This window comes from Coturnix japonica, chromosome 3 (genome assembly GCF_054131305.1).
Source record: "Coturnix japonica strain WE chromosome 3, WE-NBRP24, whole genome shotgun sequence".
In the NCBI taxonomy this organism is placed as follows: Eukaryota; Metazoa; Chordata; class Aves; order Galliformes; family Phasianidae; genus Coturnix; species Coturnix japonica.
The window spans coordinates 48,582,275-48,599,119 of NC_140665.1; the positions used below are offsets into that span (position 1 = coordinate 48,582,275).

General features: G+C 37.1%; 1 protein-coding gene across 8 annotated transcripts in view; it reads right to left on the bottom strand.

The window, feature by feature from the left end:
* The window catches only part of NOX3 (NADPH oxidase 3), a 45,624-nt gene that overhangs the window by 12,534 nt on the left and 16,245 nt on the right, over positions 1-16,845 (bottom strand). For 5 of the 8 annotated variants that reach the window (XM_085541535.1, XM_085541536.1, XM_085541539.1 and 2 more), the window contains 4 exons: positions 15,052-15,181; positions 11,717-11,809; positions 9,844-10,097; positions 6,429-6,591 (listed from right to left, as the gene is read on the bottom strand). In XM_085541535.1, the coding sequence (XP_085397661.1) occupies positions 6,429-6,591; positions 9,844-10,097; positions 11,717-11,809; positions 15,052-15,181 (640 nt within the window). The remainder of the gene's footprint in view (positions 1-6,428; positions 6,592-9,843; positions 10,098-11,716; positions 11,810-15,051; positions 15,182-16,845) is intronic. The other 3 variants (XM_085541538.1, XM_085541540.1, XM_085541541.1) reach the window with 3 other exon arrangements.

Below are 16,845 nucleotides of genomic sequence, written 5' to 3' on the forward strand. Positions count from 1 at the left end.
ATTTATTGGGAACCTGGTATAGGTAAATGCTTGCACAGGAAATCATATCAGAAGAAGTTGCTGTTCATATGATGATGTGTCTTTCTATTTCAAGAGTCCTTGCCATGGCATCTTCAGCTCAAACGAGACTCCCCAAACCCTTATTCTGCTCAGTACTTATATCCAAGTGGTTCAGGGACATCTATGACCTCTCCAGAAAATGTATGACCTATTGTGGTCAATTATCTTAACTGCATATAAAATACCTTTTAATTAATTAACAATGTATGGCGTCTGGAGTCTGCTAGGCACTACTGTGATGCTCAGATGCACCGCAGTTACAAGAAAAATCTGATTATCATTCTTATTACTCAAGTTCTATAGCTCTTCCCATACAATCTGTCATTCTTTTTATTTGATCAGAGGGTACCAGACATCAAAACACCCAGTATCCTAAGCACACATGCACACAGGGAAAACCATCTGGAAGTGATGTTAAGTATTCCCATTCAAGAGCCTTCTGCATACATCTCCAAAGTTATTTTGTCCTTCTAAGAAATATGAGGTCCAATCTTGTGGAAAAAAAACATGGTTTGCACATACTGAGAGGAGAATTTGTGAAGCCAAACTTCAAGACCTACAAGATCTTCCCAGTTGTGTACATCTCTATCATGTGCTTAAGGACATGGAGCTAATGTAAATTTTCCCACTGGGGAAATGAATGCTTCTCCATTTGGAGGCTGAGTAGCAGGATTAAATGTGAGATGTTATTTGTGTCTTTATGTTATCATGGCAAAAGGAAAAGGCAAATACAACATGGACAACTGCTAAACAAGGATATGTAGCATAGAGAAATTTAGGAATCAGTGTTGGAAAATGCTCTTGTTTTCCTGTGTTTTTCTTTGCTAAAGACACAGTGACTGGCTACTGTCAGTCATCTCATCAGCTTATAGAAAATGAGTCTCTGTGGGCAATGTAATTTTGAGTGTAATTATTTAAATAGTGCCTCCAAAGGGATACTTCACAAGCATTAGGGAAGCTTAAAAATACACAATCCCAAATGATCAGGGAATGACATGGAGGTCAGCTATAAAACAATAATGAAGGTTAACAGTATTCTTATTGTAACCATGATTTTTTATATTTTGCAAAATCCCTTAACTTCCTCCTACACCTCTCCCTTTGTGCTCACCAGGCTCCTCTACCTTTTATTATACCTCAGTATAAAAGGTAATCTTTAAGGTCTATCCTAAAGGAAATCACTCTGAGGGGCTCTGAAAATTTGGAAATTGTAGCCCATTTCCTTAGGATCAGTGATACAAAGACTCATATTAGATGCTTCTGAAATGCAAAAATTGGAAAACAAACCAGAAAGCTATAAGATTTCCCAGAGTTTTCATATATGAAATTGCCAGACTTTTGGTAAGGTGCTGGAAGAAAAACATGGTAAAACTGTGCTTCGCTGGAGATTTGGTGAAAGAGACTAGCAGTGATTGGAAATGTTTCTTATATATGCTATATATCTATATATGCTATATGTGCTTATAGCATACATGCTGTATGCTATAAGAGTCCATCTGTCATTCCTGAAGGAAATATAAAGAACCTAGGAGGAACAGATACAGCATTCAGGGTTAAGCGGTGTATCTACAGTCCAGAAACAGGATTGTTTGTAGAATTTTAATATAAATCATCTTGATTGTTGCTTTTTCCCATTCTATTTTAATGTTTTACTTAAAAAAATTCTTTGCAGGGGGATTGCTCCTGATTTACAATGGCATAGGTTAGGATGAAAAAGCAAGCCTGCTGACTTCATAGCATTTTGATTTTGTGACTAACAACAGTGTTATTGAAATTAGCAGAAATATATAACTTATAGCCTTAACACATATTTAGTTTTTTATGTTCAAATTCTAAAGTCTCTGCCTGTTCTACACTCATAGAATCTTGAAAATGAGGCCACTGAGTGCTGTCAGTCTGTATCACGCTGTGGCTGTTGATTTGTAGTGAGAAACGTCTTCCCCCATTCTCAACTTGATCATCTCATTTCTAAAGTATTTTTAGCAGTTCATTCTAAGGAAATATGAATTTAGTACTTGTGTGTGGAAAGGAGGTATATGTTCCTAAAGGAATAATTAATTGTGTTCTGGGTAGCAACTGGGAGCAGGTAGGCAGAGCTGAGCACTAAGCACATTCAGGGAAGGAGAAAGAAAAGCTAACTGATGAGCTGAGGCAGTGTGGTCATGAAAATGGAGAACTATTTTCTAGAATAGACTATGGAGCTTGAAGGAGTGATTTTAGCTGGTTACAGATCTTGCTGTCACTGTAGCAGCCAGTTTGACTGAACTAGGTCAAGCTGCCTCTAGCACAGTCCCCTTGAGAAAGGATATTGCTTTCTGAGGCTGCAGAAATTTCTTAAATTCATCACTGGTGCAGTTCTGCTGGAGCTGTATCCATTGCACTACCTCTAATGTTTTCATGTTAGCAGCAGAGTACGTTAGTTAATGAAGAAAGATTGTCACTCTAAGAAGTATTTTTGACCATGAATATAATCTTAGAAAGGAGATAGTGAGTTAAGATGGCCTATGAATAAAAGGTCTCCTCTTATCTTAGATCAATAAGGACTTCTAGTATAATAAGCTAAAATAAATGCCATTTATGAAGGAGTCTTCCTTTCTTTACACCAAGTACCTACGGCAAAGCACAGCATATAGCATGTATAATTAAAATACAATAAACTCACAATAAAATTCATCCTCATTAAAACTGTAGAATAAGGCTAGCATCAGTGTATTTCTATAATTAAACAATTATTCTGAATCTAGTATTTTTTTTACTGTAAGCCCAATAATATTAACTGACTGTGCATTTATTTAGAACCCTTAAAAATCTGCTTCAGATTTATGTATCATTAGTCTCGTAGAGACTATCCCCATCAACTACATTCATCAGCTTGATGGCTTACCCAAGTAAACTGTCTTAAATTTTCCAAGTGCACTTTTCACAAATTGAGTTAGATGCAGTATTGCTATTAATCAAATCTGTAATGCAGAGGTTTGAATTGTTGCTTATTTCTACAGTACTCTCCTCCCTTGCAATATGTACACATTTATCATTCATTTTCCCCTATTCTGAATTTTGTACAACAGACAAGAGCTCTCATACTTCTTTTCAGTAAGGTGAAAGAATATACTTCGTAAATCATCTTCTACAATGCAGAAAGTCATTAGTAATTACCTGTTGATGATCATCTGTCTGTTTCTCTCCACTCTGAAGACAGATGGGAGCTGTGACTCTGAGCTAAGCCATCTTTTCACCAGTGAGGTGTAAAAGGCAATGAGGCCAGGGCTGCCCAGAGAGACACCCTCATCCCTGGCTCTTGCTGCTGCCCCTTAGACATAAGACTCAACTGCAAAACCCTCCTGCACCTGCAGCTGGACACCTCCCTGCAAAACCTCTCCTGATCAGGAATATCCTATGCTATGCATGGGCTGTAGCAAACCAGAAATGTTCAGAGATCTCACTCAGCCACACTGATTCACCCAGAGGGCCACTACAGCTAAAGCACTGCAGTGCCAGCAGAGGCATGTACAACATGGCACAGGACTTGGAGTTACAGTGGAAGCATTTGGCCTTTCACATAAATATAGGACAAAGCTCAAATTCATACCCCTAAATTTGAAGCAAGAAACCTAAACTGCTCAAAGACATCTCAGGTTGCACTTGACAGCTGAGATAGGCCAGCTTTTCAGGCCTTTAGTCCAAATTTTTTTTGCTGAGAGACCTGTGGTCTGGGGTTGAACTCAAAGTGGAAGGTTACCTCAGACTGGGATGGTAGGTCTAAGGCAAGTGGGAGAGGTTAAGTGGTTGGACAGTTGTTGAACATACTGCCAAAATATGCTGTGGTTGCCAAAGATCTACATTGTTTTAAAAAACAATTAGACAAGATCCTGGAAGAAAAAGCCATTAAGGGTTATTAAACAGAACAAGGCAACTCTTGTATCAGGACATTACTGAAATTGCTCAAAGGCAGAAGAGTGTTCATTAAAGAAATATCTCTATATGATTTTTCTGTTTGATGTCTCTCATAATTCTTCTCATGGTGCTCATAAACAGGAAATATTGAATGAAGGGTATTGGGCTAGGGGGGTCTTTGGTGCAACTCAGTAATGTTTTATTTTCAGTAAAAGAGGAAATGCATATTTGCTAACAACTGCATCTGATGAATCGGTACAATTTTATTGATTTCAACAGCAATTGGTCCAAAAGATCGTATCAGCAATATGAAGAAAATATCATTTTGTGCATAACTAAAGCCAGAAGAAACTTTCCAGCAGCAGTCCCCTTCTTAATCACACACACACACACACACAAGGAGAAATTAAGGCTCTAAAGCTATTTAATTGTGAAGGATCAATTAGATAAATGTGCACTCCTTTCAGTTTGCTGGTTTTTTGTTTTTTTTTCTGTGTTTTATTTTATTTTATTTTTGGTGTTTTGTTTGTTTTGTTTTGTTTTTAAATTATACAGCTGCAGACATTATGGAAGCTATGAGCGTTTATAACTCAACCATATGTAAGCAACACTAAGAAATATTAGTTCAATAAGCGTAATGATAGCTGTACTCAAATCAAAACTAAGCTGTTAAAAAAAGAAAAACCTCTTATTTATTTCCTTAATAGACAATTCTGTGGTACTTGGCAGAAAGAGTGTGCTGAATACTTTGTGGAAGATTAAATTATTTGTAATTATACCACAAGTGGAATGTTTTGACCAATGGGGGAAAAAATGTGGAGCTACCATGAGATTAATTGCTCTCACTAAGATGACTGCTAATTTTTTTTAAGTAATGCTGTGAACTTCCCCAGTACCTTTCATCTAGGCTTTCAAAATAGTTTACAAACACCAGTGGAGCTAAGCCTCATAACATCTCTGAAAAATAAGCATCAGTATTCCCATTGCACCAATAAGGAAACCAAGATATAGATAAAAGACATATAGAAATCACTATATTTTGTATTTCACATTAATTCAAGAAACCAAACTCTATAGCAGAAAGTTGTAGAAGAATGAACCATGCATTTTTCCTTGTAGGCACACTTGCCCAAGATTCTCTCACAGCTATACATCCTGATGTATACTATACACTCAGTGCACAGTTAAATTCACATCTTTTCCCCTTAAGATAACAACAGTAGTGATAATAATAATATTTTTACCTGCTTGCACATACAGTGTATATAATATGTACATATAACACGTATATGCTCATAGATAGCCATTCTTCCAGTAGAAATGATCATTCTGATACAACACGAACATTTGCAAGTACACTTCTTTTTACTTCTAGCTCATATTTTCATTTTTATTTCCCTCCTTTCTCAGTGCTTTTTCTGCCTCAAAGATCCCCCATAGCAATTTGAACCTGCCCTCAGCTCCTCAGTTACTAAAATCCCAGATGCTTTTGCCTGGCAGCTTGTCATTAAGAAGCCAGTTTTAACACTTTTTCATTTAAAAAGATCAGCCCCTTGATCCTGCAATCAGCTCCATATGTACTGACCCTCTTGGATATCTGTCCTTAAATGTGTGTTGCTGAACAATTTCTGATTCAGCTTTTATGTTGGAAAACCAACTAAAGGAAGCTTAAAGAAAAAGTCTGCAAGGCATCAGTAGCCATGATGGATAGAAAAGAACATGCTTAATGCTATATATATATATATACTTTTCTTTTTTCTTTTTTCTTTTTCTCTATTATCTTATCCCTTACTGAGTATCTCTCCTTCCCCCATCCTCTCCCAGTAGTGTCTCATCCATCCTTTGCAGAAGATGTATAACAGGTGAGTACATCAAGAGTATGTTAGCTTAATTGGTGCCATCCGTTCCTTACAACCTCCAGCATATTTTTTAAAAGAAAATAATTAAAGTGGTTTGCAGGCAGTAACATGCCTCTTGATGTATACATCTCATTCAGAGCTTAAATGCCTTTTTTTATTCCTTTAGAAGTGCAGGGTGAGAAAAGCAGCTGATGGGTGCTGAAAGCAGCACTTTGGGCCAAGACTGGCATCCCAAGAATCTGCGTGGGACCTGCACCTGGGCAGAGAGCAGGCATTGCCCTCAGGGCTCTCTGATGACCTTTGTCTTTGAGCTCTGTCTATGTGTCTGCCTATGAGAGATATTACATATTTGTCTCCAAATACAATTGAAAATATGATTCTTCAGCTTTTACTAAAACTAGTGTAACTTGAGCTGTGTTATTCCTCAGGAAATAACAGGGAAATTGGGAAAACCTACCACTGAACAGTTCCTGAGGCAGCTGAAGAGTGAATGAGTTCAGCTGAGGGCAAGATAAAGCTCTCGAGTGAGTCTCCAATTCTGAATTGCCTCTGCAAGCTGGCAAAATAGATTTATTTGTGTAACTTTTTAATAGAGTGATAAACTTTCACACCTACCTTCTGCAGCACCAATACTGTGTTAGGATTGCAGCACTTGTACCAAATGGATTTTAAAATAGAAGCAAATGGCGTGACTCCTATCCCTGCTGCAATGCACACACTCACTCCATAGCGAAAAACATCTGTGGTTGCAGATCCATATGGTCCATCCACGACCAATCTACAGCAACAAAACATTTAGTCAAGAATCAGCAGCACATAAAGCAGTAGAAAGGTTAAAAATTTGTTATCTACATGTTATGAAAACAGAACTTCTGTTAAAATAAAAGAGCTCTGTGCCTAAACTGGCACATGAGTAACTGATGTAAACACGTTTAATTTTCATTGGGTGTCACTTAATAGCAAAGCAACTGTTTTTCTCTGAAACAAGAGAACAAGAACACCCATGTGGGTTTGGGGCCTGGCCATCTATTTAAGCATGCAATTGCAATTTTCTGGCTTTCTGAAATGTGATTAGTCATATAATTGCATGTCCAAATTTAGCTGTGGAATTTGCATATTTAATTACAAATTACTGAAAAGCAGCCTGCTTTAGAGCTTTATTTTCTGTATTGTATATATCAAAGTAAAGACAAACTGATAATATTAATTATTTTGAAGAGTTCTCCTTGTGTATTAAAAGTAATAAAGGAGAAAGCAAGAAAAAGGTAGGCATATGCAAAGAAACTAGTATTTTCTCAGCTCTTTCAGAACAATCTGTATTTCAGAAATACATTTTTGGCGGTAATACTGTGCTTAGCATCTGACACAGAGAAGAAATTGTAAAGGAAAACATTTGTTTATATTGCTAGCCTTTATAATCAATATTACTGATGTTAAAGCATTCATTTTGAACAACACTAGAAATGAAAAATATCATTATATAATCAGATTAATTCTACTACCAACATGGAATATAAATATATGCTGTACTCTGGAGTGCTCTGTCCAGATCTTTAGATAGTATCTTTATATCTTCATATATATATCTTTAGATAGTATAAGTGCTTCAAAAGACTGTTTTGATATCCAACACCATCTGCAGGAAAAAAGAAAGTATTTTTTGCCTTTCAGATTACTGTTGTTTTGTGCTTTTCTTTTTTTGCACCAATCATCTTAAAAGTTCAGTTCTGATAGTATGAGAAAATACGCAGACATAGGAACAATTAAGTGTTTTAATTGGAAAGGAAAACAAAATCACCAAACTATTTATCTGAAAACCAATTGTTGCTTTCCCAAAGTGTACCCAAAATCCTAGCAGATGTTTTCTCTTTCATTTATAGTTGTTACATGGCTCATTTTAATTTCTGCATGTGTGATATAGCAAATGAAATAACAAGGATAACTTTTGAAAATCTGGTCTTAGATAAAAAACAAAACAGAACTATTTGTGGCATATATCCTTAGACAAATCATTGTCCAGCCCTCTGCTTTTTGTTCACTCAAAATTAGAATTAAGAGCATACACGTAAAGAGTTTAAGAACTGTTTTAAAATGAATGTTTTTCATAGATCAGCCTGGTCTTGGTAGCAATTCTCATTGTTAGTTGACTGGGAAGAAATAGATCTTGAAGGAATTTCAAGAGTTTACTTTGTCTGCATGCTATAACACAAGATCACCTATGTTTAAATCATTCCTTACAAATATTTATCTAGCCCATCTGTTCCTAAGTCATCAGATGACTGAGATCCCATCATTGGTTTGAATGCATTTCTGTGCCACAGATACAGAAATTAGCCTAATACAAAGACCAATAGAAAGCAAGGAAAGAGAAACTAAGCTATACAACCAATTCATTTGATGTTGAAAGGGTGCAGAAATGTAGGAAAGTAATTAAAATGTGACAAAAACATTACATTTTCATATGCCAAAAGAGGATTCAAAAGTAGAGATACAGACTATTCCTAGATATGCTTTGGGTTACCTGTATATTTAGGATAGATGTATATTTTATTTTAATCTTCCTTTATTGCAATACATGGGTTTTATTTTTAGAACCTTACCTTAACCTTCAGTTGCTATATATCTTCCATCTTTTGCTTGGTTTCTGATAAATGTTATTTCTGAATTTTGCCACCAGTTTGGTGTTTATCTTTAAATACTCAAAGCTGTGAAAAATACCTGTTTTTTTATTGCTAGCTTAACTACTGAAATATTCTTTTTATTATGTTGCAAGAAAGCAACTCAATGATGGCATTAAGCAGACTAACAAAATTATGAAGAAGAGTCTTTATGTATGACATTATTGTTTATTTCAACGTTGCATTGTGGCCAGCAACATTTGACGACATTTGCCTCTTTCTCCCTCTTTACACTGAATATCAATCATTGTGGGTCATTTCTGCTCCTGTTCTACTGAAACAGAAAAATTCCTTTCCAGCTGCCTTTTATAAAGGCACAGCTTTCATTTCTGATTCCTATTAACTGACATAAAGCAAGGACTGCGCACCACTTTCTTTTCTGCCTCCACAGTCTGATATGCTTCTGTAGCTTGATGGCGTCCATAAGCTTTTTAAAGCAATGTTCTTTAGCATCCAAGTACCACTAAATTACATAAAGTAGTTTTGCCTTTTGCTATTTGGTTTCACCAAAACCACCTCATCAAAAGCAATTTTCTGAGGTAGAAATAGCCCTCAGTATTAAGTCCTAAGCATTCCACTATAATAGAAATGATTCTGTACCGGACCATTTCCTGTACTGAAAATGCCCCCCTACAACCACAAGTTACTAAATGGTTTGAATACATCTTGTTTAGAGCCGGATACTTAGCAGGTGTAAGTCTGAATGACTATATTAACTTCAGCTGAGCCTTGCTGACTTTCAAAAATGAAAGATCAACATTATGCTTAGATTAAGATGCCATAAGATAGAACTTGAATGCTTATAACCTTTATATATTAGGACAGAGAGGGAGCTGAGGGAGACTGATGAAAAGAAGTAAGGCTCAGGCAGGGGCTTCTGTAGTCACAAATTATCTGAGTAATCTGAAGTGACAAATCAAGCACTTGGGTGGCAGGTGATGGGTTCTATCAGGAAGGAAACATCTGTAAAAATTGCTAGCAAATTGCTTTTAGTGTTGTTTTAATCTAGTTTGCAAGTATTCCTCTATCAAAATTGATATCTATGGATATAGATGGCAGAGATGTAAATAATAGCAATGTATATGTGTGTATGTATACATATATACATTATATATTGACTTGGACTTGGATTATTCATTGGGTTTTCATGACTGTCACTGGCCTTAGTTCACGACTGATTTTATTTGTAGGGATTTTGTTTTGTTTTTATTTTAGCATAATGGCATATTTCTGAATCTAGGACTATGATCTAATACCATGCCATAAAAACAGACATATAATTAATTAAAATGCTAAAATTTGTTTTTAAATGTAAAATTAACACTTTAAAATGTATTGTTTGATATTCAAACCTTGGTAACATCCACAACTCCTTGAAAGCTTTCTCCTCCGCTCCAAAAGCCTTGAAGAGGGCTGCAGTCCAGTCCCCAGTTACCCTGATGTGGACACTGAAGAAGTCTTCCTCAGGAGCTGAGGTGAGGGTGAACGGATGCCACTCCAGTGGTGAGATCGATGAGCACTGCAGAAAGATATATTGACCTGCTTCCATTTTAAAGCCATGCTTCTTCATGTGAAGCTCTAGGACTCCAGAGGAATGTGTCACCACCTAAAGAATAGTAAATGTTTTTACTTAATTTTCTGTGAGAATAGCCATTTCCATTGAACTGCAGATGACTTGTTAATCATCTGTACTTGAGCTCAAGTTAATTAAAATTGGGATGCATAGTAATTTTTAAGTATCTGTAGATAATGATCTAAGCTTTATGCTGTAGTGCTGTTGCTGTTCAATAATTTGAGAGTGTATACACTGTATAATACCTGGCAGCTCTCTTTATGAGTCATAGGATGCACAGTAAAATCTGTAACGAACGTTTTGTCAGCTTTTTTTCCTAGTTTGGAAGCCTTTGCAAAAGCCTTTACAGGGTTCTCCTGGAAAGGGTCCAGCGGAGGGCCATGAAAACAATAAAGGGTCTGGAGCACCATTCTTATGAGGAAAGGCTGAGTAACCTGGGTCTGTTCAGCCCTGAGAAAAGAAGACTAAGATGGGATCTTATTAATGTTTATAAATATCTTAAGTGTGGGAGTCAAAGGGACATGGCCAACATCTTTTCAGCATTCTGTGGGAACAGGACAAGGGGAAATGGCCAGAAAATTGAGCATAGGAAGTTCCGCACCAGCATGCAAACGAACTTCTTCACAGTGAGGGTGACAGAGCACTGGAACACGCTGCCCAGGGAGGCTTTGGAATCTTCTTTGTTCAAGACCTGCCTGGACACCTACCTGTACAGCCTGCTGTAGGAGCCTGCTCTGCAGCAGGGCTGAGTTCAATGATCTCTAGAGGTCCTTTCCAGACCCCACAGTTCTGTGCTTCTGTGATACCCAAGGCAAAATTACTCCTTGACAGACTGGAATATTTTTCCAGTTTTACTCATGTGTAGCACAATTAACTTGTATGTGTGTACAGGAGTGCTATTGGTTTGGCAAGAAGAAACAGGCTTGGTTGGGTTCAATCCTAGTATACTTTTATTAAGAGGTAATCTCAGCTCAGCAAGCAGTTTTGTGTCAAACATGGCATACTGAGATGCTAAGATCACAGCCACTGTGTGAAATCATCAGCATGATTTACCCTGCATTCTTTTCCCTCACGTAAGATAAGCCTCCTGATCACTGACTTGATACGCATGGACTTGGCTGCTCCAACAGCCCCAGTTCACTCTACTGTGAATTTAACAGACCCTTAGCACACAAAGATATTTACAACCGGGACAAATTGTCGCAGTTGAGCTGGTATCAATGACGTTTTGACTGTTCATGCTGCTTGATAAGAAAGCCCTTAAACTCCTTGGAAGCCTCCAGATTTGACAGTAAAAACCATATCCTGATGAAGTTGAGGGCCTCTGTGCCATTTACTCCAGTGTAAATTGTGTTTAAGTTCAGTGGAAAGAGATAGTGTCTGTGCAGAGGTGTGTGCTGTGATAGTTGTGCATTGTGAGTCTGGTAGTTCATTAATCAAATTTGGTCCAATATGGAATATTCTTATGGGCTCACTATCAGAATAAATCCAAAACTAAAATCAATACTTGGCTGAAACCATAGTAATGATGAAAGAGCAGTTGAATATGGAGTTGAAAAATAAGATCATAATATGGAGTAGATGCCTATAGAGGAAAAAGAACTCTTTGGCAATGCTTTCTTTTTACTCAAACATGCAACTGTGCTACATACCTTAGTAATGACTACCTCCTGTTGAAATCTCCAGAATCTAACAATTCTTTCACAGATATACAGCACCACAGGACTCACAATCCATTTCCAAGCCTGTAAAAAGTTAAATATTAAAAAAAAATATTTTTTCAATGAAATTATGCTGCATTCACTGCTAAAATCTGAAGTTAGCCTAAAATGTAAGTATTTGCTTTCCCTTCTGTGATGGTTTTTTTTTTTTTTTTTTGTTTGTTTGTTTGTTTGTTTCATTTACCTTTCTCACAAAAGTATTTCTGTTGCTACTGTAGCAATTCTGGTGTTCTTGTGAAATAGACAGCTAGGGTTCTGTCATAGACAGTTCAAAAGCATTACTAATATCCATCTGTATTCTGACCAGGGAGAGTCCTTTAATATCCATTCCTATTATGAAGCAAAAGGACTAATCTTCTTAGGAGTTTAATATAAACATAATTGGACCTGAAGACATATAGATGCATATAATAATATAACATCACCCATCATAGGCTTATTTTTTTTATTTCTCTTCAAAATCTAAAATATTCCAGAAGGGTCAGATAGGAGTACATCATATCGTTAGCTGTAAGTTTTTTGAAACTGCATGCAAAAACATTAAATCCCAAATATTCAATTAGAAGAACTGTATATAATTCCATTTAAACCATTATCCAGCTTTTACTGTATGTGGTGCAGAGGATTGTTCTACTTCTTGTTGTGGACCACCAGAACAGTACAAAGCGCTTGGCTATTCAGGCTATTCAAGAATATTAGCATAGTACAGAGATGTACTATGATAATAGCTTAGATAAGTAGATGTAATTGAGTCTTTGGAATAATAAATAAATAAAGCAGGTTGGGTTTTGTGTGTATTTTTTTCCCCCTAGGAGATACAGTTTTATTTGAAGTTCAATTATGTATACAGTGCATTTTAGCCATCTGAGGACTCCTCAATGATATGACTTTCAAGACTAACTTTACTTACTGAAACACTGACTTTTCCTCACAAGCTGAGTAACAGGGAATATAAAGTATCTTTTATGAGAAGCAAGCTGTAAAATTATGTGGCTTCCTTAGAAAATGATAAGAAGATGGAGCAGCAATTTCCCAAGCTTAAGTCTTGCAAATTAAATTAAAAGAAAAAAGAAAAAAAAAAAAAAAAAGAAAAAAAAGTCATGATTTAGTAATGGGAAGAAACTAGTATAAGCCAGATGATTCTGAGTTTAAGCAGAAACTCAACACATCAGTTGTCCCCAAATACTACAGGTGTCTTTGAACAGTGGGTAATCTCACGTGTCATGAATATATTAGCATACATCAAGGCACAATAATGATGAGACCTGTTTTTCCTCCCTTCCATTTGTGCTACCTGTAAATAAAAGCACGTGACAGGAATGTTAAGGCTGCAATCTCTCTCATGTGAGAGCTAAGCTAAGATTTCAAATGTGACACTTCTGTGTAACAGAGCTTTCAATCCAAAATATCTCATGGTTGGTTTGGGACAATGAGGAATCTATCAGGAGGACTATGCTTCTAGACAACACAGCTCCTGGCCATCTAATCAGAGCAACTGTATTCCTGCTCAGGTTTCCTCCTGTGATGAGAATGGACTGAGACAGTACAGTAATGGTATGATAGACACTGTGAGGATAAAAGTTCAGATACACTGAATATAACAGAAATGTTTAAACATCCTCAGTGGGAGGAGATAGGCAGAGGCATGAAGCCGGAAAACAGGTGTAGATGTCTGAGAGGAGGGCCCAGCTGCCTCAGTATCCCTCAGCAGCTGTGGCCAGGGGAATGTGTGATCCAATGTCATGCTGCACAATCCCAGCTGCATGTGCATAAGGCTGTCCCTTTGACTCCATTGCTCCTGTATTCCTGCCTTGCTGGTGCTGCCGCAGCTTCTGAGCCTTTGAATGGATTTGCCGACTGATGCTTGCAGGCATCACACCATAGCGCAACACTCATCCAGCAAAGCCCTGTTCTTACAGACAATCGATGTGCCATACAGTATTATCACAATTCATTTAAAGTAATGTGACTTTGTAAGCAAGGCCTTGGGTATGCAGGAAAGTGTGGCAAAGTAGGTTTAACACGGAGAAATGGAAGTTCTCTTCAGTTAGCTTTATGATAATGAATGTCAAGGGGTGCTGTTGGAAGCAAGCTTGTGTCTGTATTCACAGTGCTCAGCCACTTATTGATTTTTATGGTGACACTGTAGCTGAAATTTTTAGAGAGGCATTCATTTTCTCATTAATATTCAGTTTGAGTAGTGGCTAACAATAGTTTAGCTTAAGAAAAATCTATGTCAGCCATTAACAGAGCTGAAAGATACTGAATGCTAATTTTTTCTCCTTTACATGTAGATATCCTTTTGTATGCTTTCTCTTTCTGGAAGAAACAACAAAAACTTGCAGATGAGCAAGCTAAATCTTGAACTGTAAATGTTAAACGATCTTGTTTAGATGCTAGACATCTGACACACTGTACAAATCTGCTACTTAATTACCCCCTGTGGATTTGCAATCTTGTTGCAGTGAAACCACCCTTCTGTGGGACATTTTTCCTGCCTTTCATAATTTATTGTTTCAAATTCTCTCCATTTTACCTAACTTAAGACATCAAGGCTGGATGATAGGAGGTATGTGCCCCAAAGCAAGGACATAATCTTATCTTTGGTTTAGTCTCCCTTGGTAATTAGACTATCAATATTAAAGCACCATTAGTTAAAATAATAAAAATAATTTGCATCTTTGTCTTTCCTGTTTTACTGCATTTTCTGTATCTGTACCCTTAAAAGATTTTTACCTAGAGACTATATGTGTGCAATGAGATGAGCACATAAAGGCTATTGCTGATGCTAAACAATAAAAACAAAATGTAATAATAATAATAAAAAAACTCAACCCACCACTGCCAACAAAATACAAAACCCACAAAAATAAAATAAAATAAAAAATAAAATAAAATAAAATAAAATAAAATAAAATAAAAATAAAGGAAAAAAAGCAACAAAACCCAAATACCAACCAAAACACAGAGGCAGAGTCTGAAATAAAAAGGAGTGCTGACTGACTGAAGAATCTTCCAGAAGTATTAATTATTATTACTAGCACCAAACTTTTACAAATCTCTCTTCATCTGTACCTGTCTATATAGATTATGTAGGAGGAAGGGATCACTGTCTTTTCAGTGCACAGGGGGAGGTCACAGAACAGAAATGGGCAATTACTCTCAAAACATGACACTGAGTGCCAGTCACTAGCATCATACACTGCAGCCCCCTCACTCCCTACAACAGATGCATGGCCTCTCAAGAAGACAAACATCACTCTTACCACAGGTTTGTTTCCAGAAAACTGCGGCAAAGGGCACTGACTGGCTTTCTCCCATTCCAAGTAGTGTTCTTTACAGTAAGTGATGTTGTGAAGCAGCAGACTGTGAGGTGTCTGACCCCGGACTAGCTGACTTAAAACAAAAATATTTGTCAACAACACACCTCTTTGTATTGTTCCTAGACATATGTATGTTTCGTATTAGTACCTGAATGCAGACATGAAGAAACTGAAGTTCAAAAACAGGTCATTTCAAAACTACTCTACTCTCTTTACGTTTCCCTGATGTTTGCCACTACTTTTCAACCAAGTGTAAGAAATTTTTTATTGTATTGGTATACATCAATTCTAATGAAGAATGCAAATGATGCTCTTGCAAAGAAAATGTATGTTCTACTTTCTGTGACAAAATCAGAATGATTTCCAAGTTCTTTCAAGCAGACAAGCTGACCTCCTCTATATATGACCATATGGTACTGGTTAGAAAAACAATAAACATTAATGGAGACAGACCTTCTCTTTCCTTTGCTGCTTTCTAAAAGCATTTTTAAAAGCTGCAAATAAAGTTGGAGGACCGTAATTAGATGTGTGCTTTCTAAACATATTAAGTTCTAAGTTCTTCTGAGATTGCTAAGGATGTGATTTTTCCAAACATATCAGTCTCCAGTGCTCAGTTTTAATGGGTTTCAGCTGGTGTTTACTGTGGGTAGAGAAGGAAGATTTTTTTATGAGAAATGTTGTTTGTTTCATGTGGTTTCTCTGAATTTTCCCTTCCATTCTCACATTGACTCTACAACATTAGCCTGTCCTGCCTACTTGTTTTACAAGATGCAAGTGCTGCCTTCTTTTATGTGATGGTATCACCAGCTGCCACCAGTTTAGACAGAAGACAGAAAAAGAAGAAGGCTTGAGTGAGCTGTTGCTTTTGCGCAGTCACCTGAGAAGGAGGAAGAGATGGGAAGTGGATGAAACCTCAATTTTTGACTCCTGTATTGTATGTATTGGGGCAGCAAGAGCTGCTCTGTGGCAGTGCAGTTCCCACTTAGTGAAAGCACTACATTCATCTAACCCTACTAGATACTGCTAAGTAAGTGTCCCTTTGAGGAGTGTCAGTCAGCTGTCTAGGTAGAGGGAACACACATACCAAAGACTTCTCAAGGATTCTTTATAGTTGCTTGGAACTGGATCCTTACAGATTTAAAGGGAAGAATTAAGGAATGCTTTTTAATCAGACCAGGATACAGTTTACAGTGTTTGTTTGCAACTGTGCCTCTGAAACAAGGGACTAATGAAATTTCAGGGCAAATTTCAGGAACCCTTCAAAGCCAAACTAAATGTAGCAGGTCTCAAATAACAAGAAAGGAGGTAAGGAAAGCAACAGAACAAAGCATTGTGCCAGCCTGTTACCTGTCCCACAATAATTCCATGAACCTATAAGGAGTGGGCATGCACATGTTGCAGTGGGCTAATGTGGGAATACAAGAAAAGCTGTTCAGGGCAGCAGCTGTGGAGCAAGATAAACAGCAGGCTAAGAAGTTCCCATGTGTGGAAGAACAATGGTCTGTACATACTTCAGAGGTGGTCAACACCATCTGAATATTTTGTGAAATATTCACAAAAAGGATATTGTGACACTGTCCTTACATCTGAAAAGTATTACCATAGCTTCAGGACATGTGTACACCAGGTAGCTGGCAGGAAAAGATCAATAGAGCAAAGCACTTTTTGTTGAGGGCCTTACACTTTGCACATTTGAAAGGTACCAAAAGACTTAGGGCTAGGTCTACGTTAATCTCA